Raw genomic sequence first — 26,317 nt, forward strand, 5'->3', positions numbered from 1 at the left:
CGACACGCGGTCAGCTGGGCTCCAACAGCACACGAGAGCTCACCACACACACAACACAGGCTTTTTTTTCTTTTGTGTTTTTTTTTTTTCTTTTTTGTGACAGTCAGGAAATGCGGTGCTACTGACTTATTTTTCTTCCTAAGTTGTGGCAGGTGCCCGAAAGAGCTTGAAATTTTAAACACAAAGTTCAAAGGATGGGTAAAAAAATGAACATGTCCAGCCCTTTGGGTGCTGAGCCTCATAAAATCCAAGAGCTCAGTACTTTATAAATACACACTTTACCCGAGATCTCACCGTGGTCACTGGCCATCATTGTTTCTTTTCAACTACATAATACACGAAGTCATTCTTGCTGCAAAAATTCACGGGTAAGGCAGATGTCCCTCTGGAAATCTAGTCCCTCTTCACGGAGATGCCTGGCAGGCGGCCAGTGGTGGGCCAGGGGGGCACATCGGACGCCACCATGGGCTCAGCCACACCAGATGCTCTGCAAGTTCAAGGAAGGGGTGCGCTCTCACCAAGGGTGACAGGGATGGGGAGGGCCTCTGCCCTCCGCCCTCCGCCCAGCATCTGTCCCTCCTGTGGACGCTGGTGGGGCAGCTCCTGAGAAGAGGATTCTGACCGGCCCCCGTCTCGTACGGACCTCTCTTCCCGAGCATAGGGCTGGCCAGCGCACCGGGAGCTGTGGGGACTGGGGAAACAACACGACTTGTTTCATTATCTCGTTTCATTTATTTATATGACATCTTGGGATGAAAGCTGTGTTAAGAAAGAGCTCTGAGCATAAGGACTCTAACGCACATTTGCACATATTTAAATAGCTTTGGGATAACAGTAGCAGACGGACACGGGAATTACCACTTTTTTTCCAAGAGTGTTCATAGACTTACAGTTGCTAACTCCTGAACTCAGCAAACCCCTGATGTGAAGATGCTGGTGCACAGCCCACCGGAAACCTGGCTGGACATCACTGGGTGCCTGAGGCTTTTCCAGCTGTAGAACTTTAACGACAGGTCCAAATGAAAAACAGGAGCAAAGAAGCGGGTCTTCATTTCTCGTTCCAATAGCAGAAAAACTCGTGGTACAGATCAGCATCACAACACAAAAGGAGAGCGGATAAGCCCAATCAGACTGTCTGTCCAGTGGCTGAGGTTCCTTTGTGTGCAGAACCAAGCAACTGACAAGGGCCCGAGTCCCAGTCCTGCATGAGTCACTGGGCTCCAAGTGCTACTTGTTCTCAGATCCTGCACGTGTCCTTTACACATGGGTGGTCCCGAGATATTCCCTGGAACAAAATGGTAACCCCAAACCGTTCCCACTCACCCATGCAGCACTCCCGAGCCAGTGAGCACCGAGAACCACTGTGAACTTTCACTCGGGCCTGCGCATCCCAGGCCTGGGTGGACTGCTCAGAAAATAACTTGCTGTAACTCCCATTTTTAACTCAAGCATGAGGGACTCAAGGGCAGCCGCTCGAAGACGCGCAAACCCCGTGCCAGGCTCTGCCTCCTCGGGAGCTGCTGCAGCCCGGGCTGACGCAGGTGTTCCTGGCTTCTCCGTTCTCTCTGCGCAGGTCTACACGTTTACAGGCAGCAATCAGGGATGATCCCTGCGCTTGGGGTGGAACCGCAGCAACGCATCTAGGCAGGGGAAGGTGGTTTCCTGTACGCCCTCAGCCTTGCCTGGCTGCCTGGTTTCCAGAAGCCGACTGTGCTCCAGTGCCAACGTAAATGGCACAGTGGAGTGGAGTTCACACACAACACATCCAGTTCACCTCACTCACACACCTGTATCGAGCGCTGTGACTGGGTAAAATACTGTGTTATCTTATCCTATGTCTTGGTTGGAGAGAAGCAAGAGGTTTAGAGGTTTAGAGCTTTAGGCTCAGTGTCCACGCTTTAAAACCATTCTTCCTCTGACCATGAGGGTCTGTCCTGTTCCAGCAGGTGGGCATCAGTTGGACCACCTGCAACAGAAGTGAGAGCATGAGCCTCCCTGCCAAGCGCATCCTGTAAGCCAGCCCACGGGGAGGAGGGCAGGCCTGGCCAGAGCGGCTGGGGTGTGCGTGCCCGCACACAGCTTCCTTGTGGGTCTGGGAGAGGAGACAGTGTTTCACGTATGTGTATCCTGCCTGATTCTACAATGAGTTGAGGACACAGCCTTACTGAATGGAGAATGGTGGCCATCGCTGTTGACTTCCTAGTTGTTAGAACCAAAGCTCACAGTTGCAGCCAGAAGCACTCATACCCATCCTGACGCCACTACCAAGTGCTTACTACGTGCTGACTCCCGTGGCCCTGAGGGCCAGCATCCTCCATATTCTGGGGGTCATTCCTGCCTCGACAACTCTGGAAGTTGCCCACTGCCCTCCTTCTGAACGCCCCTCCCCAGGATGCAGGGCACTGTGTTACCGGCCGCTCCAGACCCCTCGAGTGGCTCTTGCATAGATCCCCCTTTCTCACAGGTGGTAGGTGCTGGTGCCCAGGGTCTGTGCCTGGGTCCCTACAATGTGCTGACAGACGCTGGCCCTGCCCGTTGCAGCTCCTGCTTGCACTCCTCTGATGACAAGCACCCACCGCTGCCGATGCCATGCGGCATGTGCTCACTGCGGCTTTGCCTGGTGCGAGACGCTGCGTGTGCACGCATGCACCCTCTCACTGACTCGGGGGGAGTGACGTCACCTCTCAGGTGCTCTGTCCCAGGCCACAGGGCAGAAGCTGAGCCACAGCCAGCATGGCACCTCAACCATAATGTACCCAAAAGTTAAAGCTTCTCCACACTTGCTCTCCTCCCCTCCTATTTCCCACCCAAGTTAATGGCACTGAAATCTGAACTCGATCATTCCAGGGCCCTTGTGTACTGCTTCCACACCCCAGTTTCAAGTGGTCGCTCAGGGCTCCCCCAGAGTTTCTTAACCATGTCATTCCCTCGGTGTCTCCAGGAAGAGCAGGAAGACTCTTCCCCGGATTGGGAGAGCAAGGATCCCCAAGGATCCCATGGCTGAAAGTCCCACCCAGGGCACAGGCTTCCAATGGCCTTTTCAATACCTGACTCATTAACACAATCTGCCCTCAAGAATTACCAGCCATGTAGGGAAAAAAAAATCTAAAACAAAAACAAGGACCAAAACAAACACATAGAGAAACTTGGAAGAAGAGTCTATGAAGGAAAGGAAAAAACAAAATAAAGCTACTGGTATAATTAATTTCCTGGGATGCAAAAGAAATGTTGCGATCACAAAACAATGAAGAGTATGCTATAAAAAAGAGATATCCTGACCTCTCAGAATTTAGAAACAGCAAAATTAAAGACCGGAAAGAACGGGAGACAAAGCTGATGAAATCTCCCACAAAAAGATACTAGGAGAGAAAATGTAGGACAATTACAGGGCTGGAATATGGTGTCTAACTTCTGCGACAAGTAACAGCAGAGAGAATGGAAGGAAGTATATCACAGAAGAAATCACTGGAGGAAAATTCCAGATCTGAAAGATAGGAACCAGCTTCGTGTCGCCATCCTCCAGGTGGCCGGGTGCGGTGGAAATAGGAAGGCTGCTGGTGTGGGCTGCTTGGGTGGCGCTCCCCACCGCCCTCTGAGTGGGGGCTCTCACTGAGGCCAGGTGCACAGAGGCTGGGCCATGGGGACAGCCGCTCCTGAGGCCATTCCCAGGACCCGCCTCACTGACTTCCTCAGGGATGCAGCCAGCCTGTCTGCAGAGGCTGTCCAGCAAGGAGCTATTTATTTGCCAATGGACACTGGGGTTGTTCTCACCTGCTGAGTGCTGTGGATAATGATGTTATGAACACTGGTGTACAAATATCTGAATCCCTGCTTTTAATTCTTTGGGGTATATACCTAGGAGTGGAATAGCTGTGTCTTCCTGGTAGGTGTGAAGTGGTACCTCGTAGTTTCGACTTGCATTTCCCTGATGACTAATGATGTGTAGCATCTTTTCATGTGCTTCCTGGCCATATGCATACCTTCTTTATAGAAAAACCTATTCAAGCCATGTTATCTCTTTGTTGTCAAGTTGTGGGGGTTATTATTAATAACCCTGTCTTTTCACTTTCTTGATATTATCCTTTAATGTACCAAAATTCTTAATTTTGACGAAGTCTAATTTATCGATTTTTTCTTCTGTTTCCTATGCTTTTGGTGTCATATCCATGAGCACTTTGCCAAATCCAATGCCATAAAGATTTTCTCAATACTTTATTTAAAGAGTTTTATAGTTGCAGCCCTTGAGTCTAGGTCTTCAACCCATTTTCAGTCAATTTTGGTATATGGTGTTAAGTAAAGGTCCAATTTCATTCTTTTGCATGGGATATCCAGTCTCCCCCCCCCCCCACCACCTTAAATAGGAATAAATTTTACCAAGATGCTCTTATGAATGGGACTGCTTTCTTAATTTCCTTTTCTGACTGCTCATTGCTGGTATATAGAACACAGATGATTTTTGTCTGTTGACCTTAAATTCTGAAGCTCTGCTGAATTTATTAGCTCTAGTAGCTTTCCTGTGGAGTGTTTGAGATTTTCTACATATAGGATCATGACATGAATGGCTAGAGACAGCTTTACATTTTCCTTTTCAATTTGGATGCCTTTTACTTCTTATTCTTATCTAATCACTCTAGCTAGAATGCCAGTACAATGTTGAATAGTAGTGGTGAAACTGGGCATCTTTTCTTGATCTTAGGGGGAAAGCTTCTCATCTCTCACCATTAAGTATGATATTAGCTATGGGTTTTTCATAAATACCCTTTATCATGTTGAGGAATTTTACCTCTATCCCTAGTCTTCTAAGAGTTTTTATTATGAAAGAATGTTGGATTTTGTCAAATGTCTTTACTGCATCAATTGAGATGGTCATGTGACTGCCCCCTTCGTTCTAATAATGTTGAATCACACTTTCATTCCTGGAATAGATCCCCCTTGGATTCTATGAATAATTCATTTAATATTATATCAGATTCAATTTTTTAATATTTTGTTGAAGATTTTTGCATCTACACTCACAAGACACTGGTTTATAATTTTCTTGTGATATTCTTATCTGGCTTTGGTATCAGGGAAATTCTGGCCTCACTGAATGAATTAAGAAGTATTTGGTTTAATTATTATTATTATTATTATTATTATTATTTTTAATTTGAGGAGGACTGGTGTCAATTCTTCTTTAAATATTTGGTAGAATCCACAGAGAGGCAATCTGGTCCAAGACTTTTCTTGCTGGAGGTTTCTGATTACTGATTCAGTCTCATTACCCGCTATAAGTCTACTGAGACTTTCTATCTTTTCTTGAGTCAGTTTAGGTTATTAATACGTTTCAGGAATTTGCCCATTTCTTCTAGACTGACATACAATTTTTCATAGTATGCTCTTACAATCCTTTTTATCTCTGTCAAGTCAGTTACAATGTCCTCACTTACATTTTTGAATTTCTCTATCTTCTCTTTTTGTCTAGCCAAAGGTTTCTCAATTTTCCTACCTTTTCAAAGAACCAACTCCAGATTTCATTGATTTTCCCTATTGTTTTTCTATCCCTGTCTTGTTCTTGATCTTAGCAGAAAAGCTGTTTTTCACCACTGAGTATGATATTTTAGCAGTGGATTTGTCACATACGGCCTTTATTATGTTAGTGTTTCCTAAACACTCACTTTGTTGAGTTTTTATCATGAACAGATGTTGAATGTTGTCAAATGCTTTTTTCTGCATCTAGTGAGATGATCCTATGATTTTTGTTTTTTGTTTGTTAATGTGGTACATTGTATTTACTGATTTGTGGATACTGAACCATCCTTGCATTCCCGAAATAAATCCCACTTGATTGTGGTTAATGATCCTTTTAATGTATTGTTGAATTCAGTTTGCTAATATCTTGTTGAGAATTTTTGCAGCTATGTTCATCAGGAATACTGGCCTGTAGTTTTTTTTGTAACATCTTTGTCTGGTTTTGTTATAAGGGTAATGTTGGATGCATAAAATGTGCTGAAAGCTCTCTTTCCTGTTCTATTTTTTGGAATAGTTTGAGAAGAACAGGCATTAATTCTTCTTTAAATGATTGGTAGAATTCATCTGTGAATTCACCTGGTCCTGCACTTTTGTTTAATGGGAGTTTTTCGGATTACCGATTCAATTTTGTTACTAGTAATTGGTCTGTTCAGATTTTCTTTCTTACTGATTCAATGTGGAAGATTTATGTTTCTAGGAATGTAACCATTTCTTCTAAGTTGTCCGATTTGTTGGCATACAATTTTTTATAGTATTCCCTTATAATCCTTTGTATTTTCATGGTGTCAGTCATTACTTCTATTTCATTTCTGGGTTTATTTGGGTCCTCTCTTTTTCTTGATAAATCTGGCCAAAGGTTATCTCTTCAAAGAACCAGCTCTCAGTTCCATTGATCTTTTCTGTTTTGTTGTTGGTTTTTTTGGTCTCTATTTCATTCATTTCCACCCTGATCTTTATTACTTCTTACCTTCTACTAAGCTTGGGCTTTGTTCTTCCTTTTCTAGTTCCTTTAGGTGTTAGGTTACATTGATTTTCCATGTTTCTTGAGGTGGGCCTGTATTGCTATAAATTCCCCTCTTAGAATTGCTTTTGCCACATCCCAAAGACATTGGACCATTATGTTTTCATTTTCATTTGTCTCCATGTATTTTTTTATTTCCTTTTTAATTTTTTTGTTGACCCACTGGTTGTTCAGTAGCCTGTTGTTTAACCTCCACATGTTTGTGTTTTTTTCCAGTTTTTTTTTCTTGTAATTGATATCTAGTTTCATACCATTGTGGTTGGAAAGGATGCTTGACATGATTTTTATTTATTTATTTATTTATTTATTTATTTATTTTTAAAGATTTTATCTATTTATTCATGAGAGACACAGAGAGAGAGAGGCAGAGGCAGGGGGAGAAGCAGGCTCCCCACGGAGCAGGGAGCCTGATGTGGGACTCAATCCCAGGACCTTGGGATCATGACCTGAGCCGAAGGCAGACGCCCAACCGACTGAGCCACCCAGGCGTCCCTTGACATGATTTTTAATCTTTTAAAATTTATTGAGACTTGTCTTATAGCCTAACATGTGATCTATCCTGGAGAATGCTCCATGTGCACTGAAAAGAATGTGTATTTTGCTGTTTTTAGATGAAATGTTCTGTATTTATCTGTCCATCTGGTCTAATGTATCATTCAAAGAAATGTTTCCTTACTGATTTTCTGCCTGGATGATCTATCCATGATGTAAGTGGGGTATTAAAGCCCCCTACATTATTGAATTACTGTCAATTTCTCTCTTCATGTGTGAGTATTTGCTTTATGTATTTAGGTGCTCCAATGTTGGCTGTATACACGTTTTCAACTGTTACATCCTCTTGTTGGATTGATCCTTTTATCATTATGTAATGTCCTTCGTTTCTTGTTATAGTCCTCGTTTTAAAGTCAATTTTTTCCAAGTATTGCTACCCCAACGTTTTTTTTTTTTTCCCCACTTCCATTCTCATGGAATATCTTTATCCATCCCTTCATTTTCAGTCTGCATGTGTCTTTAGATCAGAAGTGAGCCTCTTGTAGGTAGCATATAGATGGGTCTCATTTTTATCCATTTTATTCATTCCATCACTTTGTGTCTTTTAATAGGAGTATTTAGACCATTTACATTTATATAATTATGTGTACATGTGTATGTACTCATTGCCATTTTGTTAATTGTTTTCACGTTGTTTTTGTAGGCGTTCTCTGGTCCTTCTTCTCTTGCTCTCTTTCCTTGTGATTGATGACTTTACTGTTTTAGTGTTATTCTTGTTTTTATCCTTATTTTTTGTGTATCTATTATAAATTTTTGGTTTGCAGTTACCACAGGGTTCACATATAGCATCCTCAGTATACAGCAGTCTATATTACATTGATAGTTACTTAAATTCAAGCACATTCTAAAAGAACTTCATTTTTATTCCTCCTCCATGGTTTATGTATATGTTGTCATATTTCACATATTTTTGTGAGTCCCCTTTCCTTTCATAATTTTCTCACTTCTAATTATGGCCGTTTCTTTTCCACTTAAAGAAGTCCCTTTAATATTTCTTGTAAGGCCAGTTTAGTGGTGATGGACTCCTTTAACTTTGGTTTGTCTGGGAAACTCTATCTCTTCTTCTATTCTAAATGATAGCCTGTTGGATACAGGATTTTTGGCTGCCATTTTTTTCCCTCTCAGCACTTTGAACAGATCATGCCACTCCCTTCTGGCCTGCAAAGTTTCTGCTGAAAAATCAGCTGACAGTCTTATCGGGTTTCCCTAGTATGCAACTAGTTGCTTCTCTTGCTGCTTTTATTTTATTTTATTTTTTATTTTTTTATTTTTTTTCTCTTTTTTTTCTTGCTGCTTTTAAAACTCTCTCTACCTTATCTTTAATATTTGACATTTTACTTATTATGCGTTGTAGTGTGGGCCTCCTGTTAGGAACTCTATGATTCCTGAACCTAGATGTCTGTTTCCTTCCCCAGGGAAGTTTTAAATTATTTCTTTAAATAATTTTTCTGCCCCTTTCTCACTCTCTTTTCCTTCTGGGACCCCTATAATATAAATGTTTATTTGCTTGATGTTGTCCAAGAGATCCCTTCACCTATCCTCATTTTTAAAAATCCCTTTTTCTTTCTGTTCAAAACTTCTATCACCTTGTCTTCCAGATTGCTGATCTGTTCTCCTCCATCTTCCAATCTACAGCTGATTCCCTCTATTATGTTTTTCATTTCAGTTATAGTATTCTTCAACTCTGATATGTTTTTACATTTTCTATCTCTTTGCTGAAGTTCTCACAGAGTTCATCCACTCTTCTCTGCAGTCCAGTGAGCATTTTTTTTTTAAAGATTTTTATTTATTTGACAGAGAGAGAGAGACAGAGAGACAGAGAGAGAGGGAACACAAGCAGGGGGTGTGGGAGAAGGAGAAGCAGGCTTCCAGCTGAGCAGAGAGCCCGATGTGGGGCTCGATCCCAGGACCCTGGGATCATGACCTGAGCTGAAGGCAGACGCTTAACGACTGAGCCACCCGGGTGCCCCTCCAGTGAGCATCTTTATGACCATTACTTTGAACTCTATCAGGCATATTGCTTATCTCCTTTCATGTGCAACTTACTTGTGTCTGTGGATCTAAAGTGAATCTCTCATAGAGAGCACATGTCAGATTTTTAAAAAATCTGTTCTGCCAATCTCTGTCTTTTGACTGGAGAGTTTAATAAATTTAAATTTAAAGTAATTACTGATAAGTAGGGACTTCTGCTACTTTGCTATGTTTTCTATGTGCTCTAGAGCTTTTTGTCCTTTATTTCATCCATTACTGCCTTCTTTTGTGTGTAACTGTGTTTTTTTTTTTTTTTTGGATTTTGTTTGTTTTGTAGAGACACATTTTAACGCTCTTCTCATTTCCTTCTCTGTGTATATATAGTCTATAGCTATTATCTATAGCTATTATCTTTGTGTTTACTGTGGGGATTACATCTAACACCTTAAAGTTCTAACAGTCTAAGTTGAGTTTAACCAATAACTTAATTGCAATAGCATACAAAAACTCTGCTCTGAGGTTCCTCAAAAGTTTAAAAATATAGGTACCCTATGACCCAACAATTGCACACTAGGTATTTATCTAAAGAATACAAACACAGTGATTGGAAGGGGCACATGCACCCCAATGTTTATAGCAGCAATGTCCACAAGAGCCAAAATATGGAGCCAAGCTGTCCATCGACAGATGAATGGATGAAGAAAATGTTTATAAATATACAATGGAATATAGCTCAGCCATCAAAAAGAATAAAATCTTGCCATTTGCAAGGACACGGATGGAACTAGAGGGTATGATGTGAAGTGAAATAAGTTAATCACAGAAAGACAAATACCATATGATTTTACTTATATGTGGAATTTAAGACACAAAACAGATGAACATAGGGGAAGGGAGGAAAAAAATAAAACGAAATCAGAGAAGGAGGCAAACGATAAGAAACATAGGAACCATAGGAAACAAACTGAGGGTTGCTGGAGGGGAGAGAGGTGGGGGGATGGGGTAACTCGATGATGGGCATTAAGAAGGACACTTGTTGTAAGGAGCACTGGGTGTTGTGTGCAACTGATGAATCACTGAATTCTACCTCTGAAACTAGTAATACACTATATGTTAATTAAATTGAATTTAAATAAAAAATTTAAAAAACAAAACTCTGCTCTGATACAGCTCCACACTGTCCTGTGACTTAAGTCACAATTTGCATTTTTATAAGCTGTACGCCCAGTAACATATATTAATAATTGAATTTTTATGTTTTTCTTTTACATCATGTAGAAAATGAAAGGTGTAGTAATAAACCAAAATTACAATCCTGGCTTTGTAATTGCCCATGCATTCATCTTGTTCTGTCTTCACAAGGCTTTGGAGTTTGGTCCAGTGTCTTTTCATTTCATCCTGAAGGTCTCCATTCAGCACTTCCTGCATGGCAGGTCTTGTGGTAATGACCTCCTTCACCTTAGCTTACATTTATCAGGGAATGTCCTTATTTCCCCATTTTTTTTCATCCATATGTTTTTATTTTTATTCAACTATAAGCAAACAGCAAAATTAACACAACATTCCACAACTCCAGATTGGCTTTTCTTACACAGATGAAGAATGACCAGTTTAGCAGGCACAGACATGGGATTTCTGACAACCTCTCACCCAGCCCTGCAGCTCATCTAGATGGCCATGCCTTAACCACAAAGTGACTCCCTATTGCTTTTTCCAGTACTGCTCTTTAAAGGAGGCAGAGCATGTGTCACATTGGGGGGTAGTGGACATGCCAGCCTCTCTCTATGGTGAGGCTCAAAGGCCTGGACCACTTGCTGAGGTCTACCAGCATCGTGGGGCCGAGTGGGGCAGACAGCAGGGAAGTCACAGGAGCAATGTACAGGCCTGTAGCACTGACTCTGAGTGATCCGTAAACTGTCTCCCTCATTTTTGAAGAACAGTTTGGCCAGATATTGAATTTTTGGTGGACAGTTTTTTCCTTTCAGCACTTTGAGTATATCAACCCACTGCCTTCTGGCCTCTGAGATTTTGGATGAGAAACTGGTGAAAAGCTTATTGAGGATCTCTTGTATCTGATGAGTTACTTCTCTCTTGCTGCTTCCAAGATTCTCTCTTTGTCTCTGGCCCTTACCAGTTTGATTATGATGCCTTTTGGTGTGGTTTGAGTTTATTCGAATTAGTTTGCTGAGTTTCCTGGATTTGTAGGTTCATGCCTTTCATCAAATTTGGCAAGTTTTCAGCCATTATTCCTTCAAATATTCTTTTTTTACCTCTTTCTTCTCATTCTGGGACTCCCACAGTGCATATGCTAGTTTGCTTGCTGGTACCACACAAGTCCCTAAAACTCTGTTCACTTTTCTTCATTCATCGTTCTTTTTCTCAGGCTTAATAACTTCAATTGCCCCATCTTCAAGTTCACAGATTCCTTCTCTGCCTGCTCAAACCTGCTTTTGAACCCCTCTAGAGAAGATTTCATTTCAGTCATTATACTTTTCAGCTTCAGATACCTTCTTGGTTCTTTCTGTAATCTTTATTTCTTTATATCTCTTGATATTCTCAGTTTGTTCCTTGTTTTCCTTTGTCCGTGTCTTCTTTTAGCTCTTTGAGGATCTTTAAGTCTTGTCTATTAAATATGACATCTAGGCTTCTTCAGGGACAGTTTTTGTCCACTTATTTTGTCCTTCTGAGTGGGCCATGCTTACATATTTCTTTGTATGCCTTGTGATTTTTTGTTGTTGTTGTTGCAAACTGGACATCATAAAAATTGAATCATACTGTTCTACCTCTGGAAATCAGATTCTCCCCATCTCCTAGTGTTTGCTGTTTGTAGTTGTGTGTCTGCTGGAGATCAGCCTGAGGGGAAAGCCTAAGGTCTTCTCACACCTTTCCTGAGCCTCCATTTTTCCCCGGCCATGCATTGGCTTTTTAAATTCCCCTGCATGTGCAGTTGTTTGAATGTCCTGATTCTTAAGTGTCTGGCTCCCACAAAAGTAGGAAGTTGGGGGGGGTACCCACTCACATGCGTTGCCCCATTCAATGCTATGAAAGCCACTTCAGCCAGTGGAGGTTGAAACAATGGTGGCCAGCCTCTATGCTTGAATCTCAGCAATCAAAAACAGCAACCACTACACAAGAGCCTGATATTTGGACAAGGTCCTCATTGTTCGCCCTGGCTCCAGCAAGGTACCCCAGGAATGTGTGCATGGCTGTCTGCCATGGGGCTGGAGGATGGGCAGCCAAAAATGATGGGAATTAACCACAGCTTACCAGTCAAGCTATCTTCTGGAAGCTGCAAGTCTTCAGGCTCCATACTGTTCCAAAATAGCTCCCTTAAACAGTTTCTGGCAGTAGAATTGTTGTCTAGATGGAGAGACAGATTCCTGGTGCTTCCTATACCCTGTCTTCCCTGACATAACTGCCCTCCCATTATTTTTTTGAATATAGTACTGTTATTATGCTTTCTGAAAGTGATTTTGATTTCCTCAATATTTAGAATAATGGATTAATTTCCAAGTGGAAAGATTTTTGCTTTTTATTTTTCTGTTGTTGATTTCTAGTTATTTTCTTGTGTACAGAAAATACAGCATGTATGATTTCTACTTTTCACTAAATTGGTTGAGATTTACTTTGGAGCCTAACACATGGTTAGATTTTTGAACTGTCCATTTGTGTAAGATAACATAAACAAAAGGGCATATACCGTTCTGTATATTTCTATCAGAATAAGTTTGTTAAAGGATTGTTCAAATGTATGTCACTACTTCTGGTCCATTTGATCGGTTCATTTCTGACAGATACGTGTTAATTAATACTCCCTATCACTGGGTCTATTTCTCCTTGCGTTTTGCTTATTATTTTGATTTATGACACCAGGTCCATAAAGGATATGATAGACGTTCACGTATCTAACATCTATTCATCCATCCATCCATCCACCTACTTAATCCATCCAACCATCAATCACCACCTTCTTCCAGCACATATCCCTACATTTTACACACACATAAACTTATATTTTTCTAAAAACATCAAGATTTATTACAATTCTATCCCCTCTCTAAAGCAAGATAAGAAATTTAGTTTGTCTTTACTTTTCTTTTTATCTTATTCCCCAGAAACACTCATCACTTTCCTTGTGATGATCTGGGATTTTAGTCAATTGTTTCCGCATTTTTGTTTTCTTACAGTTAATAACTGTTTAGCAATAATGATACTTTATTAATTTCTTTGTTCAACACTGCTTCTTACAGCTCATGTATTCATGTTAGGTGAAGTGCTCATTTTGCTAGACCATACCCATTTTCTTTTGTAAAGGATCTGTGAGTCAACATTTTCTGATTCCTGAAAATGTGTTCATTTTTCCTCTTATGCTAGAATGCTAATTTGGCTGACTATGGGTTTCTGGACTCAAAATTATTTTTCTATAAAGGAAAGCAAAGAAATGACGTGATTTCTGGAGACGGTTCTGTGAGGTGGGAGAACGTACCTGATGCTCAACAGTAAGGGGGGCTGTGCTCTGCAGCAGTGACACTGAGCAGATGATGGAGAGAGAGCTGAGTACAGCTGCGCCTGGCCCAGGCTAAAAGCATGGTCAGTCTGTCCATATAAGTAGGTGAAAAAATAGATATTACCTCTGCTATTATGGATTTGTCCAATTCTCTTGGTATTTGGTTAGGAATCTAGATGGTGCATAGATACTTGGGGGAGAACAAATGTGGCTAAAGGAATGTACAGAAAGCAAAGCTGTCAGCTGTGACTATGGATAAGGAGGAAGTGCTGGAAGGCTAGGGATGGAGGGGGTGTGCAGCATCTGGACAGCAGCAAAGAATGGAGGACGACCGCTGGGCAGGACCAAGAGTTCACTGAGGTCAGGGAGCATGAATTTAAGCTGGGACTAGTAAGCATGACTGTGGGTCTTTCTCTAGCCACATCCCAAATGCAGAGGATTGGATTTAACCTGGGTTTGTGGTTTTACCACATAAACACAGTAAAATGAGAAAGGCAAAGCAGTCAAGAGTATAAACAAGGAAGTCATTTTGATTACTGACCATAGAAGATAAACAGTTATGGGAGGACAAGTAAGAAGGGGTGTGTAAGAAGTGTGAGGCCCAATGAAGGGCAGTTGGACCAATGGACTGGGTGGTTCTGATCTGACCAAAGAATCACCTGGATCTGTACACAGCGAGCTGTGTGGTTGGAGTGTGTTTGAAACTGAAGTTATGGAGTGGTTGAGCTACTGGGAATGATAAGGTGAAGGTGGAAGACCACATTGCTGAAACGGCAGGTCAAGGAATTGTTATCAGGGAAGGACTACCTACAGGCTATTGAAATCACCAAAAATTATTATAAGACACACGGTGGGAAGAGTGCCAGGGAGCCAGGAGCCAAAATCTTGAAGAATCTGAAGGACAATGGCAGCGTAGGTGGTAGGGTTGGATGACAGGAGATTTAAAGTCTGTAGTTTTAGTACCTTCCAAAAAATGGCCACAGCAATACATTTAGTCTCCTATGCTCTTGTGGAGGCCCCCCCTTCCCCTGTCAAGAGGAAAGTATACTTCATGTTCACCTGAATTTGGGCAGGCCCTTTTGGCTGCCTTGATGAACAGAATAGGGCAGCAGAGCTGATGAATGACTTCTGAGGCTAGGTTACAAACAGTGACATGGCCTCGGCCTGGGTGTTTAGCTCTTGGGTATCCAGCTACCATGCTGGGAAGAAGCCCAAACTAGTCTCCGTGGACTAATGGAGAGGCTCATGTGGAGAGAAACTGAGGCCCCTGGCCAAGAGGTAGCATAAGCCAGAAATGTGAATGAATAGGACTTCGTATGACTTCAGGTCTCCCAGGTGGGGCCCAGACACAATGGAGCAGAGACAAGCTGTGTCTGCTCTGACTGAGAGTCTGTGAGCATACTAGATGTTTGTTTTACAACACCAAGGCTTGGGATAGTTCATTAGGTAGTTCTACTTACTACTAGAACAGTCTGGAAGCAGGAATGAGGAACACGAAGGTACAGGAGCAACAGCTAAATTATGGGACTGCCAGGTTTGCCAGAGCAAGGTAAAGGGACAGCCAGAGAAGAGGCTACTGAAGGCAGAGGGGGCTTCACTGTCCATATATATGGAGCTTCAGAAGTCACAGTGAGAGAGGCGATGGAGGCATGGACTATGGTGGCAGCAGTGGACATATTAAGAAGAGTGTGAATTCCAGATATGATTTGGTCTTTTGTGGTTCCACATATCGCTGTTCCCAACAGACTGTTTGTCAGGACTTGGGGAAATGGAAACATCAAGGATGATGCCTAGGTTTCTATGTGAATAATGAATTCCAAAATGAGGAAGCCAGGAAGAGGAAATATCTGCCATATAGATGAACATCAAAGATTTAATACCCATAATATGAAAAAAGGCCAAATCAATATAAAAAATCACCCAAGAAAAATTTAGCCAAGCATATAAATAAGTAGTTCACAAAGAGAATTACAAATGGCCAATAAGTATATGAAAGAAATAAGCTCCACTAATACTCAGAGAAATGCAAACTAACTTAAACTGTTGTTCTTTTTTGACCACAGATGGTAAAAATTAAAAGGACCGAAAATCTGCATACAATGAGAAGTGGAGTGGTCAGCACTCTGGTGCGCAGTGGGAACTGACTGGTGAGAGGAGCAGGGGAGATGGTGACCCCATGTTAGAAGGTAACATGACAACCCCCAGCAACTCCACAGCTCTCAGTCTGCACAAGCAGGCAGTTCCAATCCTATACACCGAATATGGAGTCAACAGGACTTCTGGCCAAGAGAATGCTGAATAAAGAAAAATTTTCTGTCTTTGGGTCCCTCTCAAATAATTTTTTTTCCAATTCAAATAATTGTCTTTCTTAACAAGACAGAAATGCAGGAAATGACCAGTCTCTTGTAATTTCATCCCCACCCCAAAGACAACCACTGTTAAGTCAGTCTGATGCTTATGCATCTGTTTTATACACGTCTCAATTCCAGACTCCTCTCTTTTTCTTTCTTTAAAGATTTTATTTATTTTGAGAGAGCAAGAGAGAGAGAGTGCACAAACGGGGGGGGGGATGGCCAGATGGAGAGGGAGAAGTGGACTCCCCGCCGAGCACGGAACCCGATGTGGGGCTCAATCCCAGGACCCTGGGATCATGACCTGAGTTGAAGGCAGACACTTAACTGACTGAGCCACCCAGGCACCCTCTTTATCTTTGCTTTTGTTTTTTTTTTCACCAGTTTTATTGAGGTATGACTGACAAATAAAGACCTGAATATATTTAAGGTGTAGAGCACGGTGTTTTGATATAACTATACCTTGTGTAATGATTACCACTATTAATCTAACATTTCTATCACTTAACATAATTACCGTGTGTGTGTGTGTGTGTAGTGAGAACACTCAAGACCCACTCTCTCACCAAATTCCAAGTATACATTATTTTTAGCATAGTTATCATGCTGTACATTAGATATCTAGAATTTATTCACCTTATAACTGTACATTTGTACACTTTGACCAACACTTCCCCATTTCCTCAACCTTGGAGCCCCTGGCAGCTACTGTCCTACTGTTTCTCTAAAGTTCGACTTTTTCAGATTCCACATATAAGTGATATCATTAAATATTTGTCTTTCTGTGTCTGGCTTGATTCACTTAGCATAGCGTCCTCTAAGATCATCCACACTGTCACAAGTGGCAGGATTTCCTTCTTTTTTATGGCTGGATATTATTTGTGTATATGTACCACAATTTCTTTATCTGTTCATTTGTTGACGACACTTAGGTTGTTTCCACACTGGCTACTGTGAATAATGCTGCAATGAACATTAGAGTGTGGGTATTTCTTCGAGATACTGATTTCCTTTTCATTAGGTATACATATCCAGAGTAGGACTGCTGGACCATATGGTAGTTCCATTTTTAATTCTTGAGAAACTGCCATAGTGTTTTCCACAGTGGCTGCACCAATTTATATTCCATCAATGGTGCACAAGAGGTCCTTTTTCTCCACATCCTCATCAATGCTTCTTGTCTCTTGTCTTTTTGATGATGGTCATTCTAACAGGTATGGATCACTGTGGTTTTGATTTGCATTTCCCTGATTAGTGATATTGAGCACCCTTTCATGTACCTGTTTGCCATCTGTAAGCCTTCTTTGGAGAAATGTCTATTCAAGTTCCTTTGCTCCTTTTTCAATTGGGTTATTTGGTTTTTTGTTTCTTTTTTTTTTTTTTTTACTATTGAGTTGTAATAGTTCCTTTTATATTTTAGATATTAACCTCTTATCAGATAGATATATGGTTTGAAAATATTTTCTCTCATTCTATAGGTTGCCTTTTCATTTTGTTCACTGTTTCCTTTGCTATCAGAAGCTTCTTACTTTGATGTAGTCCCACTTGTATATTTTTGCTTTTGTTGCCTGTGCTTTTGGTGTCACATCCAAAACATCACTTACAAGACTGATGTCAAGGAGGTTATTCCCTATATTTTCTTATGGGAGTTTTACAGTTTTAGGTCTTATGTTGAAGTCTTTAATCCATTTTTGTGTAAGTTTAGGGTCCAATTTCATTCTTATGCGTGTGGATATTCAGTTTTCCCAACATCATTTATTGAAGAGACTGTTCCTTTCTCCATTGTGTATTCTTGGAGCCCCTGTTGAAAATTAATTGACCATACATATGAGGTTTTATTTCTGGGCTCTCTATTCTGTTCCATTGATCTATGAGTCTATTTTTGTGCAAGTACCACATTATTTTGATTACTTTAGCCTTGTAATACAGTTTGAAGTCAAGAAATGTGACAACTTTAGCTTTGTTGTTCTTTCTCAAGATTGCTTTGGGTTTTGGGGGTATTTTGTGGTTCTATACAAATTTTAGGATTGTTTGTCCCATTTCTGTGAAAAACGCCATTAAAATTTGGATAGGGATTGTACTGAGCCTGTGGATTGCTTTGGGTAGTATGGATATTTTAACAAGATTCTTCCAATCTATGAACATTTTACAATATATCTTTCCATTTATTTATGTCTTCAATTTCTTTCATCAGTGTTTCATAGTTTTCATTATACAGATCTTTCACCTCCTTGGTTAAATTTATTTCCAAATATTTCATTCTTTTTAATGCTACTATAATTAGAATTATTAATTACTTTTTTGGATAGTCTGTTGTTAGTGTATAGAAATGCAACTGATTTTTTTTTTTAATTTGAGCTTGTATCCTGCAACTTTACTGAATACATTTAATAGTCCTAAAAGTTTTTTGATGGAGTCTTTAGGATTTTCTACATATGAGATCATGTCATCAAACAGATCTTACTTCCTCCTTTTCAATTTGGATGCCTTTTATTTCTTTTTCTTGCCCAATTGCTATGGCTAGAATTTCCAGTACTATGCTGCACAGAAGGAGTGAGAGTGGGCATCTTGCTCTTGCTCCTGATCTTAGAGAAAGAGCTGTCAATATTTCACCATTGTATATGATGCTAGCTATGGGTTGGTCATACGTGGCATTTCTTGAGATATACTCCTTTTATACTTACTTTGTTGGCAGCTTTTATAATGAAAGGATGATAAAGTTTGTAAACATATAAAGAAAATATTAACACAACTGAAGGGATAGCAATCTAATAATAGCAGAAGAATCTAATACCCCACTTTCAACAATGGGTGTATCATCTCAACAACAAAGCAATAAAGACACACTGGACTTGAACTGCACTTTAAACCAGATGGACCTGACAGACATCTATAATAACAGAGGAATACACACTCTTCTCAAGCACACAAGAATATTCCTCAGGATAGATCGTACATTAGGTTATAAAACAAGTCTTAAAAATTTAACAAGATTGAGGGGTGCCTGGGTGGCTCAGTTGGTTAAGGATCCAGCTCTTGATTTCGACTCAGGTCATGATCTGAGGGTTGTGAGATTGAGCCCCTCACTGGGCTCCATGCTGGGTGTGGAGCCTGCTTAAGATTCTCTCCCCCTCTCTCTGTCCCTCACCCCCCTAACTTAACAAGATTGAAATTATATCAAGTATAGTTTCTGATCCCAATGGTGTGAAACTTGAAACCCATAAGAAGAAGAAAAGTGGAAAATTCACAAATCTGTAGAAATTAAACAACACATTTGTGAACAACCAATAGGTCAAGGAAGAAATCAAAAGGTATCTTGATACAAACAAAAATAGAATACAACGTACAAAACCTAATGGGATGCAAAAATAATAGGATGCAACCAAAGCAGTTCTAAGAGGAATGTTTATAGCAATAAATGCCTACATTAGAAGAAAGAAACATCTCAAATAAACAACCTAACTTTACAGCTCAAGGAACTAGAAAAAGAATATACTAAGCCCAAAGACAGCAGAAAGGAAATAACAAAGATTAAAAAAATAATAAATGAGACAAGAAAGACAATAAAGAAAGATAAATGAAACTACATTGGTTTTTTGAAAAGATACACAAAATTGACAAACCTTTAGCTAGACTACCCAAGAGAAAAAAGACAGATGGCTCAAATCAAATTACAAAGAAAGAAAGAAATTAAAACTGATACTAGAGAACTGACCGCTATACACACTTACACGCCAACAACTGGACAACCTAGAAGAAATAGATAAATTCCTGGAGACATACAACCTACCAAGACTGAATCACAATGAGACACATAATCTGAACAGACCAATCAATGAGAAAGGAGACTGAGTCAGTAATTAAAAACCTCCCAACAAATGAAAGTCCAGGACCAGATGGCTTCGCTGGTGAATTCTACCAAACATTTTAAGAAGAATTAATGCCAATCCTTCTCAAACTCTTCCCAAAAAACTGAAGGAGAAGGAACACTTCCAAACTCATTTTAGGAGGCCAGCAATCCCTCATCATATCAAAACCAGACAAGGACACTATAAGAAAACTACAGGCCAATAGCCCTGATGAACAATGATGCAAAAATCCTTGACAAAATACTAGCAAACCAAATTCAACAGAACATTAAAACATCATACACCATGATTAGTGGTATTTATCCCCTGGAAGCAAAGATGGTTCAACATACGCAGATCAATCAACATGACACAACAAATTAACAGAATGAAGGATAAAAAAATCCTATGACCATCCCAGTCGATGCAGAAATAGCATTTGACAAAATTCAACACCCTTTTTCTTCCCAAAGATCCCAATATATTAGATCATGAAATGTCTTCCAAATAATCAAAGAAATACGAAATATTTAATTATGAGTGATAAATATATTTTTATTTTCATTTTTAAATTGATACATGGACATTTCATCAGAAGACTAGGCTGCAGAGGTAACTACCTTACACAACAAGATTACAGAAACTTACTGCATTGGCTTTTCAAACATAAGAGAGACTGTACAAACTCAGTGACTTACTTAAGCTTGCTAACGACTACAAATATTTTACTGACAAGTTAGAGTTCAGATAGGGGGAAAACAATTTTCATGGAGGTCTACTCTTTTCGTCTAAGGGATGAGAAATTTATTTCAAAGTTATAAAAATAAGCAGCAAAGAAATGAAACTTCTAGAAGCAACAGTGGTTTCAAATGAGCAGAAATGAAAGGAATAGAATGTTAACAGACAGGAAACACCATAAGTGGAATGAAACAAATCTATTTCTAAAGCTGGGGAATGAGGTTGTAGGTCCTACAAGAGCTGCATGGAAAGTAACTAGATATGCAAATGTTCTTCAGAAGGCCTTGCAGGAAGTAGTGAGGATGTTTCAAATGTAAAACCTACAAGTATTAAAACACCTGGAGACCGTATTCCTGTTTTGGTAAATACTAGATGGGATTTTAAGGTCAGACAAAGCCAGGAGCTCTGCATACTTGAGCTGTTTGGGTAATTCATCAGGTGCAATATGCAAACTGGACTGTGAATATGCTTAGGGCTTATTTTGTTTTTATAGACAGCAACAACTGGCCATGTCTTCTGGGGAGCACGTGTGAGCATTATCTGAGAGTGCTGGGAATCTCCAGAGCCACAGCGTGTGGTGCAGAACAGGCCACTAACTCAGGGTGTGTCTTCTAACCTCTGAATCTAGATTTCTTTCCATTATCGATACCCCAGAGGTTGAGTTCAGTACAATTTTGGCCTTGAAATTACAATTCTTAAATTATCTGAGAATTCTTCCATGAAACTTGGAGTATCTAGAACATTTTTAAAAAACAAGAGCCATTCAGTGCTCTGAAAGAGCAAAAAATGAACCCCTCATTAGTGGCATCATAAATTAAGCTTCCTGACACTGAACGACTGCCTCCTCCCCCCACACCCCTACAGGCCTCCTGTCTGATGCCTGGTCTCTGTCGGCTGGGACCCAGGCCTGCCTCTCATGCACTGTTGTCAGGAACTCTGAGCTGGAGCCTGGCAAAAGTGAAATGGAAAGGAGGATTTGGCAGGAACAGACCTGTGGGCCACACACTTAGGATTCCCAGGCAGGGCCAGGCCCTCGACGCAGAGCCAGCTCGCCCGCCAGGAAGGTGAGAAGGCTATTACCTCTTTTTCTGTATTTAGAACTAGAAACAATTCTTGGAGTACATAGGGCATCATGTCTCCAGTCCTTACAATCTTTACAATCTAGTGTTAAATTTTAAAAAAGCAGGACATAGTAAGATTCCAACTCACTAAAAAAAAAAAAAAAAAAAAAATCAACCACACCTTATAGACACAGATGGAGAAATGAGGGTGAAGACGTTAACAACTGTTTGGGGCCACAGAATCAGGCACAACCTCTAAAAATAAGTCAAGAGAGCACTTTTTTATAGGATACGAGGGAGAAGTCACCAAAAAGGATGATTTTCCTTTCCATGAAAAACTAGGTCTAGACCCCACAGGCCACTCTCTGCCCAAGGACAACTGCAATGCTGTTCTGAGAGCTTCAGTCTCAAGGGCATCCCAGGGCTTTCAGGCCGGACTCCCCGTCTCCTTCTCTCCACATTTTTTCGAGAAGAAGCAAATTTATCTGCAAACCAAGTTAACTTAGCCCCATGTCAGGATTCAACATCTGAATTCTTTTAAAGTTTAGCAACTGATATGAAAGATTTGTTATAAAGACAGATGCTTTACTTCCATCTTTGATAAAACTGATTTATTCTGAGAACGTAAGTGGTGCACTTACCCAGAAGAGGATGAGTATCTTCTCCAATGGTCAGGCTCATACTGTCTATTTCCTGCACCAAAGAGATATGAAAACCAAAACTAAGTTAATTACATTTCTCTAAAATTCAAAGAGAAAAAACTGCACATTTCTAAGTACGTATAAAAACAACATGCTGAGTTGTATTTGGAGGACAGCACTTCACTCTCTTTTCTGTTGTGGCCACTGTCACTAGAAGTTTGTTGCACAATTATTCCATTAGAGTAGGAAGCAATTAATTAAGAGGTGGCTCTGCTGATAGAAGGAAGCAGTGTCCCAACTGCTCCTCCAAATGCCAGCTCCAACCACCTGCATGGTATCCAGACAGCCCCTGCTGCCAGCGGCACTGGGGAATGCATCCGCATGTGCAGATGGCTCACGGAGGACACTTGGCCGAGGACGGAGAAAGCAACGTGTGGCTCTTTCTACAGCTGAGTGCAGAGCCCCCCGTCCCCGTGTAGCTGGCCACTTTTCACCTTCCGCTACACAGGGAATGTTGGGCGAGGACCAGAAGAGAGCCAACCTGCCAGTAAAATAGGTGGTTGTTTTCACATTCAGAAAATAACACTTTTCCTACAAAGCTTTCTGTGCTTCTGCTTGACTGATGCCCACGCCTCTCCCGCCGAGGGCAGCCTTTGTGGCCCAGCCGCTCCGGCAAGTGGGAGGCTGGCAGGGGCTCTGGCCAAGGGCTGGGTGGTGGGAGAGGGTCACAGCAAGGCCACAGCGAGGTTTCCAGGCCCCACCTGGTTACCACAGATGATCAGAGACAGTTTTACAACAGCCCAGGCCTCCTACAGAATTACCACCGACAAGTGAAAATCTGAAGAAATCACAGGCAAATGTGATTTGCTACTGACTGGGGAATTTAACACATCATTTCTCACCAACAGCAAGGAGGAGGTTAAGATGTTCTCACCGTAGAGGCTTTGAAGTTCCCGGCCCCAGGGAGGCAGGGAGGTTGTCACCTCTGCTGGTCCTGGGTCCCCTCCCCAGTTCACAGGCCAGGAAGCACACGCTTCACAGGGAGGCTGGTGCCTCTGGCCTTTCCCTGCCTGGCCCGCGTGGGCCAGGCTCACAGGGGCGGCCGCGCCCGCCGCTGCTCCTCCTCCTCCTCCCTCTTCCTCTCCTCCCTCCTCACCGACTGTCTCACAGTGATTCAATACACTCATTCTGAGGCATTTTTAGTTTGACTTGAACAAAGAATTTTGTCTGTTAACTCTGTCCAGGAAGTATTGACAACTTTCTACTTAGACTACTTACATATCTCTAAAAAATACTAAAATAGGAGTTCAAAGGTGGACATAAGCCCGCAAACGTGTGTGGGCCAAGTAAAAATGATGTAATTCTATCACAGTGATGAAACTGAAAAAGTGGGTTACCTGACCTTAAACAATGTTCCAGTTCTAATAAAAGATTCTATGTGTGTGTGAACATGTATCTCATACAGAGATATCTGAAATTAGATAACATATTGGTACCGCCAATGAAACTTTTGTGAACATTTCTCCATGTGAGACAAAACGCAAATGACACATACTGTCCTTGCTTAACTACGGTCTTGCCGGAGACTTTTAATTTCTTGCACCTCCACACCCAAATTCTTTTTTTTTTTCTTTTAATTTTTTGAGTGCAGCTGACATGATGTTACATTAGTGCAGGTGGTTGACAAGTGGTTCCGCAAGTCTGTGCGTTCTGCGGTGCCCGCTACGGCCTAACTGCCATCTGCCGCCACATGCACCTGACGACACCAGCGACTGCTCCCGAAGCCTGCATCCCCACCCCAAATTCTGAAACCTGATCCGAACTCAGCACTCACCACTGCAATTTTGCCTTTGACCTGAGGTCTCGCAGGGCACGGGTTTCAGCCCCGAGCCCTCCTGCACCACCGTCCCGTCTTCCGTGTGACCACCGTGGTCCTATCCCCAGAGGAGGGATTTCCTGCAAACCAGGACACCTGGGAAAGCGTCAGGCTCTGGCTGCTGCACCTGTTATGGTCTCCTTGCTTCTACATAACCAGAACAGAAGAGGGAAGACATGCTTCTCTAGGCCTCGCACCCGGTCTGACAAACATCCTAAGCGTTCCAAACGTTCCCTGAAATTCCGGGTGGTCATGTGCATGGGGGAACGCCTGGAGGCTCTGTCATCTGCTCAGGTCAGGTCACTGGTGAGCAGTGGGTCCTGCCTGTGAGAACCCACTGCAGCAAGCTTCCTCCGGGAAAGAGCAGATATATGAAGACACTTCCAACACTCACTGCTCTGACAGGCTCGAATTCAAGGACCCAGCGGGGCCACTGCACCTGGCTTGACTGGAACCCAGGACTCAGAGCTGGCAGGACACCAAAGGCGGCAGGGAGCACAGTCCACGGAGCGTCTAAGGGGAGGCATGCACGCGTACGTGTCGGCTGCATGCTCCACCACAGGCACACGTCCCAGCCACGGGCCACAGGTGATGTGCTCATCTCCCCGGAGACTCGTGGTCTCTCTCCCACCCGTTGCCGGGCTTAACCTGCAGCCCTCCTCACCCTGACTTTGTATTGTCTCAGGTTTCCTGAATTCCTGAGACCCAGCAGGAAGAAAAGGAGACAAGCCCAGGCCAGAGGGATTAAGAGGAATGTCACCACTTCCCACACCAGCGACAGCAGGGACGCTGGGAAGACTTTGTCATCTGCTCAGAGGAAACGCAGGGAGGACTGTGCACGCCCCGTCATGCCAGGCTGCCTGAAAGGTGTCCAGCATCCTTCCCTCGCCCTGCCTTCCTGAGCTAGGTGGGTGCCTTCTAACCCTCACCTAGAGGGGCCAGGGTCGCAGGTGTCCAGCATCCTTCCCTCGCCCTGCCTTCCTGAGCTAGGTGGGTGCCTTCTAACCCTCACCTAGAGGGGCCAGGGTTGCAGGCGTCTGACACCGCAGCTTCAAGGGTGACAGGTACCCAGGGTCCTGCTACTTAAACATACCTGGGATGGGATATCCAGACACACAGGGCTGGGACCCCACTCTGCTCCCAGCCCATCACACGCTTATATTTCAAACACAGTATTGGTACCTAAATTCAAACCCTGTTAGTATTACAAAATAGGAGCTTTGTATTGAAGGTGTGCGGGCTCTGAGCTCTACGGCGCGGGCTGGTGACTACGGGAATACCTACTCAGAACGGATACATGGCGTATCTTGTTTGGAGTGAACTCCAGGGCTCTGACCAATGCTGTGAGGCCCTGGAAGGTCTGCTCCTTTGCTGTCTGCCCAACTTTACCTCCCATGAGCCTCCCTCCCACTGACCCTTCCAGCCACACACGGCTCGCTGGGGCCCTGCCTTCTGCGCATGCCCCTCCCTTAGGCACCCCGAGGGCTGCCCTCTGAGATACCCACTCACTGTGTGGACGCGAGTCCACAGCAATGGCTGTCGCAGTCTGATTCGAGGTAAGCTGACAAACCCTCTTGTGGCCTCTGGGTTCCCTGTTTGCAGTTTAGTTCAATAAACCGCAGCTCCTTCTACATTAAAAGCAATCTCAAAAATGCTTGAGGTGATGGGGAAGGGATTCGCCCTCAGCTAACTTAGGCTGAGCTAGCACCAACACTCAGATCTGGGTGGAGTCACCGCGTGCCTATCCTGGACAAGGTGGCGGGGGGGGGGGGGGAACGCTGTTCCGCCCCCTGGGTTGACCGTCGAGGAGCTTCAGGTGACAGTGGGTGTCAGGACTGGCTAGGTGGCCTCTGTGGGGACACCTACAGCAGCTGTAAATCTTACAGAGCTCTTCTCTGTCCCCCAGGGTTGAGCATTAGAGTGGACCCCCAGATTTCTGCCAGAACAAGAGGCAACCGACCGGGAAGGCTCAGATTCCCCTCAGCAACACCCCAAGTGGTGAGATGCAGTGGCCACCACACAGGCCGACCGAGACACACAGCTCTGCTTAATGAGAGAGACTCACTGTGCTTTAGGGTAATAATGTGAGGACTCTGTGAAATCTCCACACATTTCAGAGCTTGCAAAAAACTAAATTAAATTAAAGGTTTGTATTTGCAAGGATAAAATTGTAAATTTAAGTAATACAAAAGTCTCTACAGTTGGGCTTTGAAAACTAAGGAATTTTGAATTTAAATACT

At 42.4% G+C, this 26,317-nt stretch overlaps 1 protein-coding gene across 9 annotated transcripts in view; it reads right to left on the minus strand.

Annotated features, from left to right (window-relative positions):
* Nucleotides 1–220: 220 nt before the first annotated feature.
* FAM120B (family with sequence similarity 120 member B) overlaps nucleotides 221–26,317 on the minus strand; it is a 98,828-nt gene continuing 72,731 nt past the window's right edge. For 2 of the 9 annotated variants that reach the window (XM_078054432.1, XM_078054430.1), the window contains 2 exons: nucleotides 22,202–22,253; nucleotides 221–1,966 (listed from right to left, as the gene is read on the minus strand). In XM_078054432.1, coding sequence (XP_077910558.1) covers nucleotides 1,899–1,966; nucleotides 22,202–22,253 — 120 coding nt within the window. In that variant the 3' untranslated portion in view covers nucleotides 221–1,898. Of the gene's footprint in view, nucleotides 1,967–16,133; nucleotides 17,715–22,201; nucleotides 22,254–26,317 lie in introns of those variants that run through there. The other 7 variants (XM_078054431.1, XM_078054429.1, XM_078054438.1 and 4 more) reach the window with 6 other exon arrangements.

This window comes from Halichoerus grypus, chromosome 9 (genome assembly GCF_964656455.1).
Source record: "Halichoerus grypus chromosome 9, mHalGry1.hap1.1, whole genome shotgun sequence".
Taxonomy (NCBI): Eukaryota; Metazoa; Chordata; class Mammalia; order Carnivora; family Phocidae; genus Halichoerus; species Halichoerus grypus.